Raw genomic sequence first — 22,651 nt, 5'->3', positions numbered from 1 at the left:
TAGAACGTTGACTCTAGGTAGCAAGGACGACTCGGGGAGATGGCTTTCTAGACCTCAATCTTGATGTAAAAGCTCTTTTGCAACCCGAATAAAGGAAATCTAGTTCTCCAGCAGGTGGCATCATTTTCATTTTGTCTCTAACCTTGAGCTAGAGAACAAAAATTACTTCATATGTTGTAGTTCAAGAGGAAAGCTGGGAGTTGGAGTAGAGGTGAAGCTGGAAAGTCAGAGGTGAAGCTAGCTTCTGGTCCCTTGACTACATTCTGGGGAAGAGGAGCATAAGGTAAAGGGTAATGACCCAGAAGTGTGAGCTCATGGTAGACAGGCCGGAGGGGCAGGGGAAAGAAGCCATTGCTCAAAACCTCTCTCTGAGAAGCACATATCCTGTGCTACAGCAGCTAGCCCATCCACTTTCTCTATAGTTCTAAAAAAAGGTTAGCAGCGGCCCAGCGTGAGACAAAAACAAAAACTGAGAAAGGGGAGTAACAGCAGTTAACACTTACTGAGTACCTAATTTTCTGGATGCTGGGCTGGGCACTTTGCACACATACCCCATGACCTTCAAAACAAATCTATTAAGTGGGCATAATAATCTCTGTATTTTCAGGAAAGAAAATTATAACTTCAGAGAGGTTTACTGAGATAAAGTAACTTGCCCAAATGGTAGAACCTGGATTTGACTCAGGCTGGGCCCCAAATTAGATGTTCTTTTTAGCTCTGTGTTTTAAAGTCAGCACCTAACTTAGCATTTTCTAGCCCAAAGGCACTGATCTAGCCAGAAATCAAGCAAGCAAGCATTTATTTTGTTTTATTTATTCTTAAGAATTATTCTTGAGAAAGCACTGGTTATTTATTCTCTTATTCTTGAGAAATGATTGATTCTCAAGAGATAATTTGATTCTCAAACTGATTCTCTAGGGTTAATTTTTATAAAGTAGGATAGAGGGTGATTCCTGGTTAGAATTTGCCTATAAGCACCAGTTTATCATAGCTTGGAAAGGGTAAGACCAGAGGGAGAAGGTTATTAATCAACTCACAAATATTTACTGAACTTTACTACCTATAAAGCATTTTAGAGAGCCATAGTTACATACAGTGTTGCTTAGGAGATAAGAACACATTTTTAATAGAATTCAGACAAATACAGAGTACCTACTAGTGCAAAGCTATAGTTGCATGCAAAGTAAACACATTCAGTAGCTCAGGAGTGGTGACTGGCACCATTCCTCCAAACCTGAGCCAACCTCATCAAACAAGGGAAAGAATAACTCCCAATAACCATACAGTACATTCATTCAACAAATATTTGTTGAGTACCTTCTATGAGCCAGGAATATCTATTAACTAATTTGTCTCTTATAGTACTTGAATGACATTAGAAATCAGGGAACAGAAGCCTTCAAGGGATACACTAATCAAGGAGAAAGATTAATTAAGATACTAGGCAGTCCATGGAAGTGATGTAAGAAAAGTACAAACAACATGCCATGGACACACAAGGGAAAGAAATCAATTATGTCTGAGGAATTTGAGGATGGCCTCATGAAGGATATGTAATGTGTTGTGCTTTTGAAGGATGAATATGACTTTGGCAAGTGGAGTAGTGGTAGTAGTGCTGACGGAAGAAGGGAACTGAGGGCCTTCCAGCCAGATGGAAGACAGAATGAAGCAAATGCTTGGAAGATCCTGTGTGGCATACTTACCTTGTACTGGATCCCATCCCTTCTTTCCTACTCAAAGACATCGGTCCTGGAATTGTCCCCTCTCTCCTGCATCAACTTGTCCTTCTTTAACGGCTCATTCCCCAAAATAAACAAATGTGCTATAATAGTTCCCATTTTGAAAAAAAACAACCCTCCTAAACAATTTTAACCAGGTTGTCAACCCACCACTCTACTGAAACAGCTCTTGTCAAAGTTACCAATGATCTCCACATGGCCAAATTTATGGTCAGTTCTTAGGCCTCATTTACTTGATCATGTGGATTACTAATACTATCTATTAACTAGCTTGCTACTTCCACTTTTCCCTTCTAACCATCAAATTTCCATACAGTAGCCAGAATAATTATCTTAAAAGATAAGTTAGATCATGTCATCCCTCCAGTAAAATGCCTAATGACATCCATCTCACTCTACGTGAAAGCTGAAGTCCTCAGATTCTCCTATAAGGCCCTGGTTTCCTCTAACTCATTCACTTCCTCCAGCTACACTGGCCTCCTTACTGTTCCTTAAACATGCCAAGCTCATTCCCAATATCCAACTATTGTACTTGTTGAAATGTTCTCTCACCACTTACCTGAGTAGCTTGCTTTCTCACTTCCTTCAAAGATCCACTCTAATGATGCTTTATGAGAAAGGTCTGCCCTTACCATCCTATCTAGAATGGCAAGTCAGCTATCCCCTTACCCCTATTCTAGTACTCCCTAGCTCTCATTACCAAATTGATTTTTCTCCATAGCACTTTTCAGTACTTGAAATATTAGTATTATTTTATATTTATTTACTAGTTCATTGTCTGTGACTCCCATTAGAAAGTAAGTGCCATGAAGACTGGGATTCTACTGATTTGTTCACTATTGTTGCTGCAATGACTAGAACAGAACTTGGCACACAATAGAAATTCTTTTAATGAATGAGGTTGGAGTACAGTGTGTGAGGGAAGGGACTGGTGAGAGATGATGCTGGGATGTTGGACAGATTGTGAAGAGTCTTAAAGGAACTCAGACTTTATTCCATAGAAGAAGGAGAATCCAGAAGGCTTTCGAGCAGACTACACTGGACAACTCTCTGTGCTCCAGCAGAAGAGGCCCAGGACTGGCAACCTCTCTCTCAGATAGGCACCAGAAGTTGTCTGGAGAACAGAACAGAGCCAGCACTGCAGCCAAGGGGATGATATTCCTATTTCTGTTCTTCTAAATATAGTACAGCAGAGAGTAATTATAGTAGCCACATGAAAAGAAGAAAATTATATTCTGGATCAAATATAGCTAAACTTCATTACAGTAAGTCAGCAGCCTGATCCCCAAAGCAGATGCTTCCTCATAATATAGCCTGATTCAGAAAGACCCATGATGGCATATGATAAGTGAAAGAGGCTAGCAAAGCACATACCACAGGTTCATGAAAGATTATCCAGGGCTTCACTACAAAAACCTTTATTCTTATTTTATCAACCTCTTCATAGCCCATTTCCATTTGCAACACACAGCTTCCTCCTGGTTCTAATTATGTCCAACAAAAATGACTTATAATTTTCAGACACTGGGATGTAAACCGTCATGGTATTGAATAGGTATTGCATAGAATTAAACCAATACGTACTAGATTTTTGGACAAGGACATGCATTCAATTCATGTATGTTTGATAAAAAGAGGTGGGGGCTCAGGGCTAGAAAGATCTCTTACTCCTGCCCCTACTCACCAGCAGCAGCAGGAGTCAGTCCCTATTACTCTCCAAACTGAGGGCAGGCCTCACTGAGTGAAGGAACCGGAGGAGTTACACATGTCACATATGATGGACTCTATCAATTCAAAAGTGCATGCCTATATGTGCCAGGCACTATTTGAAACAGGTGACACACTTTCTTTATCCTGGCCATTTCCTGATTTCCCAACATGCCTAGCACCTTCTCCTGTCTTAGAGACTTTACATTAGACATTCTCTTCTACCAGACTGCAGAAAGTAGTGGGACAATGAAGCAGTCTTGTAAAGAAGCAGAGATGAGAACCCAGTAGACTGTTTTTCACTTTCTGGTTCTAATTCTGGATGGCCCAGAGCCAACTGGTGCTGGAACAGGTGTCCAAATCTGCCACTCTCGCACACTCCAAAATATCCATCTCAGGTAGAAGTTTTTACTGATAAGGAAAGCCAACCTCCTGCTGGAATCAAAGATTTAGATGGGGGAAGAAACAGGAGGCCTGGAAACTTGATTTACGGTTGTGAACAAAAACAGATCAATAGAGAGCATATTCCTAGAGCGCTTCACTTTATCAGCTCGGTGAAATACATTTAAGGAATACAAATTCATGTAAAACAAATAAATGAAACACATTTGAAAATTTAAAAAATCAATAGATAACATCAGATGATTACTAAGGGTAGCTGGTAACAGAGCAAAAACTGGCCCAAAAGTGACCTTATAAGACCTGATAAGTCAGTCACCTAACACAATGCACAATAGAAAAGTATGAGGCACTCAATACATAGTTGTTGAGTAAATAAATAATTGAAGAGCTAAATGAATTAATGGTAGAAGTGTGGTATAGAAAAGAATATTGGGTTAGTAATCTGAAGAACTGGGTTCTTATTTCAGCACTATCTCTTATAGTTGTGTGACTTCAGGTGAGACAATTTCTATTAATATCCATTTTCCTAAGGTGTAAAATGGTGGGATAATAATGCCTACTCTGGCTACCACACAGGATTGTGTAAGGATAAAACAAAATGAAAAATGAAGATATTTTTCTTTTTTTTAAATATTTATTTATTTATTTATTTTTGGCTGTGTTGGGTCTTCGTTTCTGTGCGAGGGCTTTCTCTAGTTGTGGCAAGCGGGGGCCACTCTTCATCGCGGTGCGCGGGCCTCTCACTATCGCGGCCTCTCTTGTTGCGGAGCACAGGCTCCAGATGCGCAGGCTCAGCAGTTGTGGCTCACGGGCCCAGTCGCTCCGCGGCATGTGGGATCTTCCCAGACCAGGGCTCGAACCCGTGTCCCCTGCATTGGCAGGCAGACTCTCAACCACTGCGCCACCAGGGAAGCCCCAAAAATGAAGATATTTTGAGGCTTCCCTGGAGGCCCAGTGGTTAAGACTCCACGCTTCCACTGCAGGGGGCATGGGTTCGATCCCTGGTCGGGGAACTAAGATCCTGCATGTTGTGCAGCGTGGCCAAAAAAAAAAAAGAAAAAAAATAGAAGATATTTTATGAACTGTAAGTACTAAACAAATATAAGGCATAAAAGATAATAAAGGGATTAACGACAAGGTGAAAAGACAATGACGCTAGATGATATCTTGGTAGAAACAATGGGCATCAAGGGGGAAGTTTTTACAGTTTCAGCTCCCTGGAGCACTTTTTAATCAAAGAGGACTCATGAGTTAGAAGTTCATATACACAAAGGTACTTTAAAAATAATAAGGTTGATGATTATTACTGCCATTGTTCATCAGACCATTTCTCTACTAAGTGAAGAGCGACAGAGGGTAGGATAATGGGTTGACTAAGCAGGTCATAACGCACCTCATGCCTAGCAGATCCTTAATAATTATTTTGGTGAACTGAAATACACATCTCAAAGCAGCTTTAGAAGCAAAGCAATAACTAATTGCACCAGGTGTATCAAGCAATACAAAAACAACCAAAGACCCACAGAAGTGAGATATCCACAGAACCACTTCAGGAATCTGACAAATACCATTTAACCCCTAAAAGGTTAAAAGAGAATGAAAAACCCCTGGAACATACAAATAGAATCACAGTTAAAAATCTAGCTCTACTAAACAAGTAAAATTGCCTGTTTGTAGACATGATCTTGTAGTAGAAAATCTTAAAGATTCCACAAAAAAACTGTTAGAACTAACCAGTGAATTCAGAAAAGTTGCAGGATACAAAATCAACACACAAGAATCAGTTGCATTTCTATATACTGACAATTAGCAATCCGAAAAGAAAATTAAGAAAACAATTCCATAGCATCAAAACATTCCATAGCATCAAAGAGAATAAAATATTTAGGAATAAACTTAACCAAGGAGGCAAAAATACTTGTACACTGAAAACTACAAAACAATGCTGAAAGAAATTAAAGACAACACAAATATACGGAAAAACATCAATGTTCATGGATTGGGAGACTTAATATGGTTAAGATGTCAATACTACACAAAGTAATCTACAGATTTGATGCAACCCTTCCAAAATCCCAATGACATTTCTTGCAAAAATAGAAAATTTCACCCTAAAATTCATATGGAATCTCAAGGGACCCCCAAAGAGCCAAAATAACTTGAAAAAGAACAATGTTGGATGACTCACATTTCTTGATTTCAAAACTTACTATGAAGTTAGAGCATTTAAAACAGTGTGGCTCTAGCAAAAAGACAGACAAATGGACCAATGGAATGGAATGAAGAAGAGTCAGAAATAAACCCTCATGTGTACAGTCAAATGGCTTTTGAAAAGGATGCCAAGACCATTCAATGGGGAAAGGACAGTCTTTTCAACAAATGGTGCTGGGGATACTGGATATCCACATGCAAAAATATGAGGTTGGAACCTTATTTTACACCATGTTAAAACAAACAAACAAACAGCAACAACAAAAAACCCTCAAAAAATGGATCAAAGATCTAAATGTAAGAGTTAAAACTATAAAACTTTTAGAAGAAAACAGAAGGAAAAAGCTTCATGACGTTAGATTTGGCAACGATTTCTTGAACATAACACCAAAAGTACAGGAAACAAAAGAAAAAAATACAGAAGTTGGACTTCATCATGATGGAAGACGTTTGTACATTAAAAGACACTATCATATACTTAGTATGTGAACATACTTAACACTCCTGAACTGTACTTAAAGATGGTTAAGACAGTAAGTTTCATGTGTTTGTTCACCACAATTTTTTTTAATGTAAATCTGAAAAATAAAAATAGAACACTACCAACAGAGTGAAAAGGCAATCCAAAGAATGGGAGAAAATATTTGCAAGTCATATATCTGATAAGAGATTGATATCTAGAATATATAAAGAACTTTTTGAACCCAGTGTCTGTACTTACACCCAGTCTCTGACCACAAAGCCTCTTTCTTTTCTTTTTTCTTTTTTTTAACATCTTTATTGGAGTATAATTGCTTTACAATGGTGTGTTAGTTTCTGCTTTATAACAAAGTGAATCAGCTATACATATACATATATCCCCATATCTCCTCCCTCTTGCGTCTCCCTCCCATCCTCCCTATCCCACCCCTCTAGGTGGTCACAAAGCACGGAGCTGATCTCCCTGTGCTATGCAGCTGCTTCCCACTAGCTATCTATTTTATATTTGGTAGTGTATATATATGTCCATGCCACTCTCTCACTTCGTCCCAGCTTACCCTTCCCCCTCCCCATGTCCTCAAGTCCATTCTCTATGTCTGCGTCTTTATTCCTGTCCTGCCCCTAGGTTCTTCAGAAGCTTTTTTTTTTTAGATTCCATATATATGTGTTAGCATATGGTATTTGTTTTTCTCTTTCTGACTTACTTCACTCTGTATGACAGACTCTAGGTCCATCCATCTCGCTACAAATAACTCAATTTCGTTTCTTTTTATGGCTGAGTAATATTCCATTGTATATACGTGCCACATCTTCTTTATCCATTAATCTGTCGATGGACACTTAGTTGCTTCCATGTCCTGGCTATCGTAAATAGAGCTGCAATGAACATTGTGGTACATGACTCTTTTTGAATTATGGTTTTCTCAGGGTATATGCCCAGTAGTGGGATTGCTGGGTCCTATGGTAGTTCTATTTTTAGTTTTTTAAGGAACCTCCATACTGTTGTTCTCCATAGTGTCTGTATCAATTTACATTCCCACCAACAGTGCAAGAGGTGCACTGTGCACCTCTTGCACAGTGATAATAAAGCCTCTGTTTTTAAGCAACAGCTACTAGTAGCTGACACGCACTGGGCTTTGCTGTATGCAGGCACTGTGCTCAGAGTTTTATGTGCATCTCCTCATCCTAACAACCTTATGAAGTAGATGTTTATTGTTCCCATTTTATAAAGGAAACAGATTCAGAGAAGTTTAGTAATTAGCCTAAGTTCCACAGTGAGGAGGTGACCCAACTGAGATTAGAACCCGGGCAGTCTGTCTCCACAGCCCAGGTTCTTAAGTACATCCTCTACTGCCTTCAGAAAAGCAATTCCTCAGCATCCACCTGATGTAATATTGCATAGCCACTGCAAATGAGCATTATTAAGACTATGTGGTGGGCTTCCCTGGTGGCACAGTGGTTAAGAATCCTCCTGCCAATGCAGGGGACATGGGTTCGAGCCCTGGTCCAGGAAGATCCCACATGCCGCAGAGCAACTAAGCCCGTGTGCCACAATTACTGAGCCTGCACTCTAGAGCCTGCACGCCACAACTACTGAAGCCCGCATGCCTAGAGCCCGTGCTCCGCAACAAGAGAAGCCACCACAATGAGAAGCCCGCGCACCACAACAAAGAGTAGCCCCTGCTTGCCGCAACTAGAGAAAGCCTGTGTGCAGCAATGAAGACCCAACACAGCCAAAAATAATAAATAAATAAATAAATTTATTAAAAAAAAAAAAAAGACTATGTGTCAAAAAAGGAAAGATGCTATGACAAAGTAAAAAACAGGAAACAAAATTATACGTACATTTTAATTACATCTAGGTAAAACATGCATTTGAAAACAGCTAGAAGAAAATATGTGCCACAATAATATAGATTCTGGTAAAGTATTAAGATTATGGGTTGCCCTTCTTTTGCTTTATATTTAAATAATGAGGTAATATGGTGGAAGCTTCCCATTTCCCTCTTTAAATCAAGTCCTCAGACCTCTATGAGGAAGGCTAGCATCAAGAATAAAGATATGTAAAGCCAAACCCTGTGTTCAAAAATAAGCAATACTCAAACTATTATGTATAAAATAAGCTACAATGATACACCGTACCACAGCGGTCCCCCAACCTTTTTGGCACCAGGGACCGGTTTTGTGGAAGACAATTTTTCCATGGCGGGGTGGGGGGGATGGTTCAGTTGGTAATGCTAGTGATGGGGAGCGGCAGATGAAGCTTCACTCACTCACTTCCTGCTGTGCGGCCCCGAGGGGCGGGTGGGGAGTATGGTTGGGGACCCCTGCTGTACAACATGAGGAAGAGAGCCAATATTTTATAGTAACTATAAATGGAATATAACCTTTAAAAATTGTAAATTACTATATTGCACACCTGTAATTTATATAATATTGTATATCAACTATGCTTCAATTAAAAAAATTTTTTTTAAAAAAGCAATACTGCTTGCAGGGTTGGGGACAGTTGCCTCTGTGAGGGAGTTAGGCTAAACACGGCAATGCTGAAGGTTTGCAGAAGGCTTCTGGAGGGCAGCGCTTGAAGTAGGGGCCTTTGTTAATTTCTATTTCTTTGGTTCACAGGAGAACAGTACCAAATTAAAATAATATCCCCACTGCTCTAAATCAGTGTCTTCCAAGTGCCATTCATTCATATAATAGTGCCACAATTTTTATTCCGTGTGTTTATAAACTGTTATTTTTTTACTTAAACTTTTTCTTAATATCTGAATTTTTGCTTTAAAAAGTCCTACTTAAAAGGGAAACTTTATAACAGCACTGTAAATAGAAAACTTGCAGCCCTTGTCTTAAACAGAAGATAACTGTAAAAATAAATACATAAAAAAGACACACCAGGGACTTCCCTGGTGGTGCAGCAGTTAACACTCCGCGCTCCCAATGCAGGGGGACCGGGTTTGATCCCTGGTCGGGGAACTAGATCCCACATGCATGCCGCAATTAAGAGTTCGCATGCCACAACTAAGGAGCCCGCCTGCCGCAACTAAGACCCGGCGCAACCAAATAAATAAATTAATTAATTAAAAAAAAAAGACACAACAATGTTTTAGCTAGATATAATTTACTGCCTGCTAAAGGCAGTACTTGAAGAGGACTAGGGTTAGACAGTTTGTTTTCACAGGAGGCAGTCTGGATTTTTTTTGAAGTACAATGGGAAATCACTGAAGGATTTTAAACAGGAAGAGACATGTTCTGATTGGATATGTTAACAACACTTTCCTGGGAATTAAAAAGAAATTTTAAAAAAAAAGAAAAAATGAGAAAAGACAAGAATTTAACAACTGAACAACAACATCATCCACTTTTACCTAACTGACAATAATAAAACACTATGCTCTATTGGAACCCTTGGGCACTGTTGGTAGGAATGCGAAATGGTGCAGCTGCTGTGAAAAACAGTATGGTGGTTCCACAAAAAAAATTAAAATAGAATTACCATATGGGACTTCCCTGTGGCGCGGTGGTTAAAGAATCCGCCTGCCAATGCAGGGGACACAGGTTTGAGCCCTGGTCTGGGAAGATACCACATGCCGCAGAGCAACTAAGCCCGTGCGCCACAACTACTGAGCCTGCACTCTACAGCCTGCGAGCCACAACTGCTGAGCCCGCGCGCCTAGAGCCCACGCTTTGCAACAAGAGAAGCCACTGCCATGAGAAGCCCGCACACTACAACGAAGAGTAGTCAGCCCCCACTTGCCGCAACTAGAGAAAGCCCGTGCACAGCAGTGAAGACCCAACGCAGCCAAAAAATAAATAAATAAAATAAATGAATAAATTAAAAAAAAAAAAAGAATTACCATATGACTCAGCAGCTCCACTTCTGGGTATATACCCCCCAAAACTGAAAGCAAGATCTCAAAGAAATATTTGTACAACTATGTTCACAGCAGCATTATTCACAAAAGCCAAAAGGTGGAAACAATCCTAGTATCAACAACGAATGAATGAATAAGCAAAATATGGCATATGCATACAATGGAATATTTTCAGTCTTAAAAAGGAAGGAAATTCTGACACATGCTATAACATGGATGAACCTTGAGGACATTATGCTAACTCAAGTAAGCCAGTCACAAAAAAACAAATACTATATAATTCCACTTTATAAGATACCTAGAGTAGTCTAAATCATACAGACAGAAAGCAGAATGGTGGTTATCAGGTGCTGGGAGGAAAGGAGAATGAGGAGTTATTGTTTAATGGGTATAGAGTTTCAGTTTTACAAAATGAAAAGGGTACTAGAGGGACTTCCCTAGTGACACAGTAGTTAAGAATCCACCTGCCAATGCAGGAGACAGGGGTTCGATCCCTGGTCTGGGAAGATCCCACATGCTGTGGAGCAACAAAGCCTGTGCACCACAACTACTGAAGCCCGCGCACCTAGAGCTCGTGCTCCCCAACAAGAGAAGCCACCGCAACGAGAAGCCCGCGCACCACAACGAAGACCCAACGCGGCCAAAAAAAAAAGGAAAAGAGTATTAGAGATGGATGGTGGTGATGATTGCACAATAATATGAATTTACTTAATGCCAAAGAACTGTACACTTAAAAACGGTTAAGACGGGGGAATTCCCTGGTGGTCCAATGGTTAGGACTCCGCACTCTCACTGCCAAGGGGGCAAGTTCAATCCCTGGTTGGTGAACTAAAATCCACAAGCTGTGCAGCGCGGCCTCCCGCCAAAGGAAAAAAAAAAGATTAAGACAGTAAAATTTATGTTACATATCTTTTACTACAATTAGAACAACAACAACACTATACCCAAAGGCTGCAGATTTTGGTTTCAGCAACTGGTGACCCATTCATTGAGAGAGGGAGGAATATGAAGGGAGCAGCCTTGGGTAGGAGGAACACTGAAGAGTTTTGGAGTGTGCTAAGCTTGATGTCAACTCGACAATCAGATGGAGATGTCAAATAGCAGTTGAATATCTAAATTTGAAGTTCCAGAGAAAAAGTTAGAGATAGAATTACAGACTTGGAGAATTACAGACTTGGATTTTAAAAAGGATACATATACTTAATTGGGGGATTATTAGCATATAAATGGTATTCAAAACCACTGGACAGGATGAGATCACTTAGGGAGAAGGTAGTTAGAGAAGAGAAGGGAGTAATAAATACAGCCACAGCCTCGAGCAGTCCATTCAGAATTAAAGCAGAGGGCAAAAAATCACATTAATGAAGAGAATCGAGCAGTGAGATAAAGAAGGTGCTTTTTCAAAAAAATCAGATGCCCAGACCCAGGCCCTGTGGACTTGGTACTCAAGAGGTAGAAGGCAAATATGTAGTTTTAAAATCTCCCTAGGCTAGTTCAATAGTCTGAATGTAAGTGAGAGAGGGAAGCAGGTGAAATGCACAGTAGTAGTGGGAGTGGGAGGAAGGAACAGAATTGGGATATTATAAGGTACCATGGACAGGACTTGGTGACTGACTAGGCGTGGGATAGTAAGGAGAAGAAAATTAATTACATATTGTTTCTTTCTTGGGAGACTGGGAGGTTACTGCTGCCATTAAAACTAGTAATACAAGGTAGAAGGATAGAAACAAGGGTTTTGGTTGTTCAAGGAGCACAACGATCCTACTTTGTCAGTTAAGGAACTGAAGTTAGAGAGCCCAAAGTTATATAGCTGGTAAGTAGCACAGAAGGGCCTCAACCTACGTCTGATTGACTCCAAGCCAAAGTCTGAAGTACTAGTGGGATATTACTTAGTGATGTGAAAGTGGTCAGGGCAGCTGAAGTCTTAGGAGCGATGTGATCACCCAGGGAAAGAATATACAGATCGATATATTATTATCCATATACTTAGGGTAATTCTTAATAATGGTACAATGGGCCTTCCTCCTCATCTAAAAAATGAAGATAATACTGAATTTGTAGATAATGCCCACTGAGGGCAAGGACCTTATCACAGTTTTTATATTCCTAGGTTTGCAATGCCTGGAATAAAATGACCACTCAATAAAAGTTTGCCAAAACTTTGAAAAAACAAAACAAAACCAAAAAAAACCCAAAAGTTAATAACCAGCCACAATTAGAAAACCGCTACACTAGGGACTTCCCCAGCGGTCCAGTGGTTAAGACTCTGCCTTCCAATGCAGGGTGCACAGGTTCGATCCCTGGTTGGGGAACTAAGGTTCCACATGCTGCGGTGTGTGGCCAAAAAAAAAAAAAGAAAAAAAAAGGAAAACACTACACTACATGAGAACAACTATTTCTGACCAAACTATAGCATAGTTTTTTTCATTTCCTCTCTATGTTGTATGCTACAAATGCACTGTTTTTTTCCTGCACCACAATAATGTCTGTTTTATGAATTGTTTTGCTAGAAGTAGTAGATGGAAGATACAACTCAGTGAGACAGGCACTCTTATCCTCTGCTGGGTGTAAAATAAGTACTTTCTGGAAAGACAATTTGATAAGATGTATCAAGAGTCTTAAAGCCCTAACTCAGTAATCTTACTTAGGAATTTATCCAAAGAAAGCAATAAGAGATATGGCCAAAGATTTAGGTTGGAAGTAATCAAAAATATCCCACAATAGAAAAATTATTAAATAAACCATCATATAACCATAGGGTAGAATATCATATGGTGCTCTTAAATCAAGTTTTTGAAGAACACTTAAGGATACTAGAAAATGCTTTTGATAAATATAAATTTATATATTTTATTTATTTTATTCTTTTGGCTGCGTTGGGTCTTCGTTGCTGCACGCAGGTTTTCTCCAGTTGCGGTGAGTGGGGGCTACTCTTCGTTGCGGTGTGCGGGCTTCTCATTGCAGTGGCTTCTCTTGTTGCGGAGCAAAGGCTCTAGGTGCACGGGCTTCAGTAGTTGCGGCACACGGGCTCAGTAGTTGTGGCGCACAGGCTTAGTTGCTCCACGGCATGTGGGATCTTCCCAGGCCAGGGCTCGAACCCGTGTCCCCTGCATTGGCAGGCGGATTCTTAACCACTGCGTCATCAGGGAAGCCCCGCTTTTGATAAATATAATGAAAAAAGTAGGATATAAACTATACCTAGTATAACCATGATTGTGTGTTTATATGTAAACATATACATATATGAAAATTATATATACACTTCCCTAGAAAATTATGTATATATTTATATTATATGTATGTATATATTTACCTAGAAAAAATATTAGAATATACCAAAACTACTATAAGAGTCTCGCTGGGTGGAAAGATTACAAGAGATCCTAATGTTCTTTATGTTTTTCAGTATTTCTAAAATTTCTGCAGAAAGTATATTTTTATTTTAAAACTCAAAAAAATATGATAAAGACAGCACTCACCTTCTTTCTTTTTCTAGAAGAATTTCTCGTGGGGTCAGGCTTTTCAAACTCTGCTGACTTTGCCTCTTCCTTCTCCTCTTCCTCATCAGGTATCAGAGAGTACTTGGTCCCACCTGGTTGCATGAAACAATCCTTTGCAAAGTGGCCTGCAGAAGAGAAGTAGAAAAGGTAGGGAGGGAAGAGGCAGTCTCTCACCTTAGCAGCTGGATCTTCCCTAGAAGTTCCTGAAGGGCTGGCTCGTTCAGGAGGTACTAATGAGTTCATTCAGAGCAGCTGTTGCCTTCAGAGCAGATTTTGTCACCTCAAGATGGCACTGCTCACTTAACCAGAGCCAGACAAGCATCTGGTCCTAGAGCTGTGGGAAACACTGGCACCGCTTTGGAATGGCATAGGACATGAGGATACAGGCTTGTGCTGCCTTCCATTAGCAACTGGGCTCAGGAATTTTTAAAGGTCTATTTGGAACTATTCCTGACAATGAAAGGCTGCTCCAGAGAGCAGAATACTTAGCAGAGGGAGCCTAGTGGCAGGCCAAGCCCTAAAGGAAGACAGCTCTTAGGCAGCAAGCAGGAAGGCAGCACTCAGATTCAAGCTAACACACAGAAAGACAGCAGTCACCTAGGGGCACTCAACATTCACAGACTGTCAGGTCTGGCAAGGGCCTGAGAGATCATCAAATCCAACACTGCATTTGCAGAGGACATGAAGGCCCAGAGTAGAGAGGTACCTCAAGGTCACACAGACAGCAGTAGAGCTAAAACTTACCCCAGGTCTCATACCTCCCTGCCCTGTGCTCTTTCTGCTGCACCAAAACCAACCACCTTTGGCCTGCCTGGGCCAAATTCCATCTCTCATTATTCTTCTCTGCCTCATGTAACACCTGGTGGACACAAGTTGAAGGTAAGAGAACCCTACCTTCCCTGAGCCTACACCGCTATTAAGGGGCCATTTAACAGATGCTACACGGCTGGTTTTGTCTGAGCTTTTTGTAGACCCTCTCTCAGGGGCACAAAGAATTTGATGAAGTCATCAAAAAGCTATGTGTAAACTACTTTGCAACTCGGAGCCCAGAAGCGGGATGGTGCCTGGAAGGAGAATACAGCATAGAGTTTTCCAAATATCTATGCTGGAAATGGTCCCACAATACTCATGAGGAAGTGTTCTTTCTATTTTATTTTTCCCTTCCTCCCTCTACATTAATGATAAATCGGGGCTTAAACCCCACAACCTCAACCAGGGCACAAATCTGCTACCACTCATTGTAGAAAAATCAAGAGAGCTGGGCAGGTGAAAGGCTAGGGAGAAGGGGTGACAAATTGAGGTCACTCTGAAAATGAGAAGCTGGCAATACCTCTCATTATAGCTCCAACAAGGGAAGTCAGGCTGAAAGAGCTCTTTAATATTTGAGTAGGACTGCAGGAAACTTGAAGAAACAAAGCTAAAAGGAAGTGACTAGCCTGTATTCTTTATTACTAAAAAGATACTGTATTCAGAACTCTGAAGTTATAGAGATAAAGGTAATAAGCAAGAAAGAGCTTGACTTGGATCCTTAAGGAATATATTTCCAAGTCACTTAATTTTTGCAGCAGAACAATAATCATCCTTAGAGATAAAAATTTAGAGTGTTAATCATAATCCAACACTCTTACGCCTCCTGGCATAGTACATGGGGACCTTGCCCAGGGAGGACATCACCCGTAGAGAGAGGGGAGTAGTGCTGGTGGTGTAGTATCTGGCAGGGCCAGCATTCAGAAAAGGAAACAGAAAAAGCAACAAGCCATGAACTCTGATGTGAGTCTAGTAGGAAGAGCAGATGAGCAGGTGAGGCCAGCATTTGGCTAAAAACCACAGTGAGCTAACTCACACCAGGGGGCCTCCCTCATCCCGTAAAGGGTCATCCACAAAGAGAGAAAAACTGAAATGGTAGAGACTTCGCCTTACCTTTACAGCCACACTTCTTGCAGGTAGTGTTCAGGACAGCCTCGAGGGTGATCTTCTGCCCAGTGTAATCCTGGAAGGACCGCCTCCGCCTCTCTTCTTGCCTGTAATGAAATGATACTGACTGTTGGCCCTCTTAAGAGATGTGGCCAGAGATACTACAAGTTAATACTCTATGTTGTTTTTCTGTTTTGTTTTGTCAGGAAGAAGGGAGAAAGGAAAAGCACTGGGCATAAGAAAACAGGCAGTGAAAGAAACGATATGAAATGACAATTTTTTTCATTCAGAACAAGGCTCTGAATTAATCATTATGAATGAGACTAGATTTCATCTCACTGACGCACAGGGGATGAAGATATAATTACTCACCTTGCTAAGCTCCCTGCAACCCTTACAAGGTCACTCCTGGGTTTAAAAGACCTTCAAAAACTTCTTAGAGAATCAAGTCTAAGCTCCTTGGTATTCCAGGCCTTTCACAGTCTGTCTCTAACTTACTTTCCCAGCCTCATCTTGCACAATATGCTCAAGGCAAACCAGACTATTTTACCTTCCCCAGATGGTTCACTGCTTTTGCTCAGGCAGCTCCCTCTTTCTGAAATGTTCTGCTTCCCCTCTTTACTCCCACTTCACCACCTAACTACACCCAAACATTTCAAGGCTCAGCTCAGTTACTGCCCCTCCTTCTAACCAGTTATCTTCCCTGAGCCCCTCAGCCAGAATTAATCTCTTTGTTCACATTCCCATAACACTTTTTAAAAATTCTAAACATTTGACCAAAGTATAAAATACATACAGAAAAGTGTTCACAAGTATACAGCTTCACTGATTTTTACAATTTGAAATATCCCAGTAACCAGTACTCAGATAAAGCAGCAGAATATCACCAGCACCTCCGAAGCCCCTCTAGTCACTGTGCTTCCCCCAAGGGTAACTACTATTCTAGTTTTTAACAGCATAGAGTAGTTTTACCTATTTTTGTAAATTATATCAACAGAATCAGAGAATGGGCCCTTCTGTGTCTGGCTCCTTTTGCTACTTTGTGAGATCCATCCAACTGCTGTAACTAGTTGTGGATCAATTATTCTCATTGCTGCAAAGTATTTTGCTGTTAATGGATATTTGAGTAATTTCTATTATGAAAGTGCTTCTGTGAACTTTCTAGCACACGTCTTTTGGTGAACATATATATGTACATGCATTCCTTTGGGAAATGCCTAGTTCCACGTAGGAGGGGAACTACTGGGTTGTAGGGCATCTGCCTTAGTAGACACTGCCAGACAGTGTGTTTACCAATTACACTCCTACCAGAAGAGCCAAAGTACCCTAGTTGTCATAGCTCTTATTTTTTACCTTTACTATACCACACACTACCTGCAGAGTACTCTTAGAAAATGTTTAATTGAAGAGTATCACTCCTGATCATTCTTTCTTTCAAACTCTAACTGTATCCTATACACATGTCAAGCCTAGCACATATCACACCACAGAGTTATGTTTCTTCTCTAGATCATGGGCCCGTTGAAAAAATATCTTACTTGTGTTTATTTCCCTGGCACCTCAGCCCAAGGCTTGGCAAGCAACAGCATCAATAAATGCTTGTTGGGGTTTCCCTGGTGGCGCAGGGGTTAAGAATCTGCCTGCCAATTCTGGGGACACGGGTTCGATCCCTGGTCCGGGAAGATCCCACATGCCGCAGAGCAGCTAAGCCCAAGGACCACAACTACTGAGCCTGTGCTCTAGAGCCTGTGAGCCACAACTACTGAAGCCCGCGTGCCTAGAGCCCATGCTCCGCAACAAGAGAAGCCATGACAATGAGAAGCCCACGCACCGCGACGAAGAGTAGCCCCCGCTCGCCGCAACTAGAGAAAGCCCACGCGCAGCAACAAAGACCCCACGTAGCCAAAAATAAATAAATATATATATTTTTAAAAATTAAAAAAAAAACCTTGTTGAAATTTCTTTGTTCTTCATCCAAAATATTTTTCTTTACCTGAACATCTTTAACTTTGACCTCTGACTTCACCTAAGATTTTCCAACCAGGTCTCTGTAGAGTCCAGCAAAAATAGAGAAATATTCTGCCAAAAGAGCCACATTACCCAGAGAAATGCAGGATAACAATATCAAAGCAAAACAGAGCTACTCACTTCACAAATTTCAGCCAACAGTTTCATGGGATATGTGGGATCAAGAGAGAAAACAGAGAGGATAAAGATACTCCATATTCTGTCCCATTCACTCTTTAAAGTTCAGCTCAAATATCATATCTTCTATAAACTCTACCACAGGCAGAGTTAAATACTCACTTTATTTTACTGATTTGTTTACATTTTGCCTCACCCTCTGTACCACAACCAGGACTTGAATAGTAAAGTCTATGTCATGTTCTTCTCTATATCTGAGCAGAGAGCACACCATCTAGCATACATACTGTTGTCCAAAAGAATGCAAAGATGGACAGTTCTATAAATTTATGTCTGTACTGCTGACTATTTATGTCTTTGGTTAATGAGCACTTCAAATGTGGTTAGTGATTGAGGAATTGGATACCAAATTTTATTTACTTTTAATTACTTTACATTTAAATAGCCTATGTGACTAGTGGCTTCCCAGTTGGGACAGACCAGAAAAGCATATGGTTTAAGTTCTGAAAATGTCTGTTCAAATCCCTAGCTTTTGCCCTAGAAGAATCTTAGTCAAATGACAGGAGGTCTACTGTCTGGTATGGGTCATGTGAGAGGGTCAGTTCAAAGGGTGAAGCTTGAATAACAAAAACCAAGGCGAGGAGACTGGAGAAGTAAATGTGAGTGAGTTACTTATCAACAGGCATAAAAGTTTAGTTAAGGAAGATGAGTGAGTTCTGGAGATCTAATGTACAACATTGTATGTATAGTCAACAATACTATTATACACTTAAATATTTCTTAAGAGGGTAGATCTCATGTTAAATGTTCTCACCACAATAAAAGAAAATTAAACAAACAAACAAACAAACAGAAAACCCCACCAAGGCAGGATCTTGGGGACATAACTTGAACAGTCACGAAAACTCCATTGCTTTCGGATGTCCTTATTTGTGGAGCTGAGTTTCAAGTGACTATAAGTTGCAGCTTAATCAAACCCTCATTATAATCAATTCCAATACACTGCAATTCAAACATACTATAATACCTCCCACCTAACGCCCAATTCAACAAATGTGTCACTCACCGCCTGTCTCCCTTTCTGTCCTTATTGCCATCATGCTAGTTTAGGCTTCATTGCATTTCACCTAAACAGTAATAATTCATTTACTGGTCTCCCTACCTCTAATCCATCCAGCACACAGAGTTGCATTAATCTTTCTTTTTTTTTTAAACTTAATAAGTGGCAAGCACCAGTGCTAGTACAATGATATGAGTAAGTACTTTAAAATGATAGGACATGGTAGATAGTCTACCAGTGGAAAGAGATATATAAATGGATAATTACAGTGTGGCGATACATAAATGCTCTTTCTAAAGACTATACTATGCCGGCTAAACCTAACTGGAAACTGCATTTAACCCCTTTCCATTTGCAGATTCACTTATTAGATGACCTTGTTAATACTTTGTGGCCTGAGGGAATGAAATACAAGACAGCTAGATTTTGATGAAAAATGAAAGGTAGTTGACAAACTGTGTGTAGCTGGAGACAGCATGAAGATTCTGAGCCTGACAGGTTGAGGCCAGAGAATGGGGTACCTGGAGAGAATAATCTGCTCAGGAGTCTCTCCCACTCAAAGGTTTTTAAAAACTTTCATATTCTTTGACTGCTATTCAAAGCTGTTCACAATCTGACCCCAACGTATCTTTCAAGCCCTACATCCTAGTACCTGACCATACCCTCTTCTTTCCTTAAACAAGACTCCTGAATTGCCATGTGCTTTCCTGCTTCATGCCTTTCCTCAAACTATTTCTTCTGCCTGGAATACTATTCTTTCCCCTGCTGCCTGACAAAATCTTATCCATTCTTCAAGACCTAGCTCAACTGTCACCTCTTCTCTGACCATCAGGGCCTGATATCAACTCTTCCTCTTCAAGGTAACTCCTAGAATCCTTCCTTTAAAACACTCTTTTAACATTTATTACATGTTGCCTTAAAATTAAAGTTATTTGCATAATTATCTCATTACACTAGGCAGTAAGGTCCTTAGGCAGAAATCTTGGTATTGCCATTATACCTCAAATAGAATATGAGCCCAGTAAATATTTGTTGAATAATGAGTAAATGGATGCACTAACTAAATGACTACTATACATTAGGCACTATGGGAGATAAGATGTGGCCTCTGCCTCATGGGTTTTATATATTCTTTCAAAAGAAAGGGTATGATAATCTCAGATATTAGAGGAAAAACAAAGAAACATTTTAAAACAATAACTACAAGTAGCTGCTATATGTTAAGTTTCTACTATAGATTAGACAATTAGGCTCTTTATAAACAAGATTTTATTTAAATCATACCACCATTTCTAAGATGTAGGTGTCATTACCTCCATTTTGAAGAAGCTGAGGTTCAAAGAGGCTAGCTAATCTGCTCAGGGCGGTATACTAGCTTGTGGCAGAACTAGGACTCTTTCTGATTCAAGTCTAACTCTAAAACCTGTCATCACTCCACTATGCCATGCTTCTTTCCTAGATGCAGTCTAGAAATAGTTTACAACAAAAGTTACTGTTTGGTCACTTAGTCATTACTAGAAGTAGTCCATACATAAAGACACATTCATCATAAAAGCAGGGGTCCTTTCCCTTCCCCTCCCTTGTTGTGAGAAAGAGAAGTAGCTCTTTTATCTTACTTGTTTTATATTTCATCCTTATAAGGGTGGCTTTGGGAAATTTCACTGCTTTTAATGAGTCTGTAGAGACAGGATTCTTTGGAGCAGAAGTAATTTATTACAATGCAATCAGTAAATGCCAGACTTAAATAACATTTCTGAGCTCAGAGTTATAAAAGATTTCTAATGTAAATGGAAAGTGTTATATAACCACAGGCAAGTTATCACCAAGCATCAAGCTAAAACTAGGAAAATAAAGTAAAATGGAGATAACACCCACTTTGCAGGTTGTTATGAGAATTAGATGCACTGATGTACACAAACCACCTGGCATAATGCCTGGCACATAGTATGTATTCAATAAACATCATTTCCCTTCCTTTTAGTAAATTTCCTTCATATCCAAAATGATTTTGCTCAGAACTATAAACCTAAGGGTTTCCAAACATTGTGCCGCCAAGATCCCACTCAAACAACATTTATTATTTTTTTCTTGTTTTTAAAAAAATAATCAATAACATGATGGCCACTAAGAGCACCCAATTAGCATGAGATAAAGAATGTGATATTTTATCATCAGAAGCAGTGAAATAATGTCATGGTTAACCTGAGGATAAATGTATGATTTTTTAGTGGGCTTTCTGAAATACTTGAAACAGTTCATAAACCCCCAAGACTTCTTCAAGGGATATTAGCGACCTAGGAACCCCTGGTTAGAAACTACTGGCATATACAGGTATACCCTCGTTTTATTGAGCTTCACAGATATTGTGTTTTCTACAATTTGAAGGTCTGTGGCAACCCTGAGTTGAGCAAGTCTACTGGCGCTATTTTTCCAACAGTATTTGCTCACTCTCTGTATCTGTATCAAATTTGGTAATTTTGCAATATTTCACACTTTTTCATTATTATTATTATTATATTTGTTATGGTGATCTCTGATCAGTGATCTTTGATGTTACTATTGTCATTGTTTCAGCATTTTTTAAGCAATAAAGTATTTTTCAATTAAGGTACATACACTGTTTTTTAGACATTATGCTACTGCACACTTAATAGACTACAATATAGTGTAAACATTACTTTTATATGCACTGGGAAACCAAAAAATTCATGTGATTCACTTTATTAAGATATTTGCTTTATTGTGGTGGTCCAGAACCGAACCCACAGTATCTCCAAAGTATGCCTGTATTCAAGAAAGATTTTGAGACAGCAAATTCCCTGTATCACCAGACAGTATCCTACAGAGAAAATTTTCCATTCATAAATGAAAGGTCAGAAGAGCCAGTGAAAGTAAGGTGTTGTGTTCAGAACACAGCATATCCCAAGATGCAGGAGTCTAAAACCCCATTGGAGTTATTCCTCCTACATGGTCTCTGCCTTTTTTCAGTCCCAGAGCTAGGAGAAAGGCAAATAACAAATATCTCATGATGAATGCTTGTTGGCTAACTGGTTAAAGGGCAGAAGCAGAAAAAGAATAAGGGGAAGGAAATGAAACCATTGACATTGAACCATTGCACTTCTATGCTAGGAGGTGCATGTTAGCATTTCATCTTAGAACTCTATGCAGTAATGTGTTATCTATAACACTTTATACCTCTAAAAACCAAAGCTCACAAAGGTCACATAACTCATCAATTTCATAGTCTACAAATAGTAGAGTTCCCAGGTGGGCCTGATTCACTACAGCATTCTGTGGTTTGAGAAGTAGAAGGATTTTAGCCTTTCCAAACATTGTACCTACTCAATGATAACGTTGTTGGGGTCAAGGTCCTTCCCAGTCCCTTGGTTGACAACTTTCATGGAGAGGGATACTTTTATCCTATCATTTTTCATCTGAAAAAAACAAAAGCAAAGTCAGCAAAGGCTCAAAGTACATCATTTAGACTGCTGGTCTAAAATTATCTAAGAATTGAAGTTTTTATCATGTAACAAACACTGAGTTCCTCTTATGGCCAAGGTCTTGTGCTAGGAACACTGTGGGTACTAATAAGCATAACAGGCAGATCTTATGGCAAAA

At 39.8% G+C, this 22,651-nt stretch overlaps 1 protein-coding gene across 5 annotated transcripts in view; it reads right to left on the bottom strand.

Annotated features, from left to right (window-relative positions):
• ZCCHC17 (zinc finger CCHC-type containing 17) overlaps window positions 1-22,651 on the bottom strand; it is a 56,536-nt gene that overhangs the window by 4,320 nt on the left and 29,565 nt on the right. Inside the window, exons 5-8 of one of the 5 annotated variants that reach the window (XM_057551501.1) lie at window positions 22,376-22,467; window positions 15,835-15,935; window positions 13,894-14,039; window positions 4,481-4,717 (exon numbers count right to left, since the gene is read on the bottom strand). In XM_057551501.1, the coding sequence (XP_057407484.1) occupies window positions 4,640-4,717; window positions 13,894-14,039; window positions 15,835-15,935; window positions 22,376-22,467 (417 nt within the window). In that variant the 3' untranslated portion in view covers window positions 4,481-4,639. The other 4 variants (XM_057551504.1, XM_057551493.1, XM_057551498.1 and 1 more) reach the window with 4 other exon arrangements.

This window comes from Balaenoptera acutorostrata, chromosome 1, assembly GCF_949987535.1.
Source record: "Balaenoptera acutorostrata chromosome 1, mBalAcu1.1, whole genome shotgun sequence".
NCBI lineage: Eukaryota > Metazoa > Chordata > Mammalia > Artiodactyla > Balaenopteridae > Balaenoptera > Balaenoptera acutorostrata.
The sequence above is the reverse complement of the archived record's forward strand: the minus strand, read 5'-3'. Positions and strand labels throughout refer to the sequence as shown.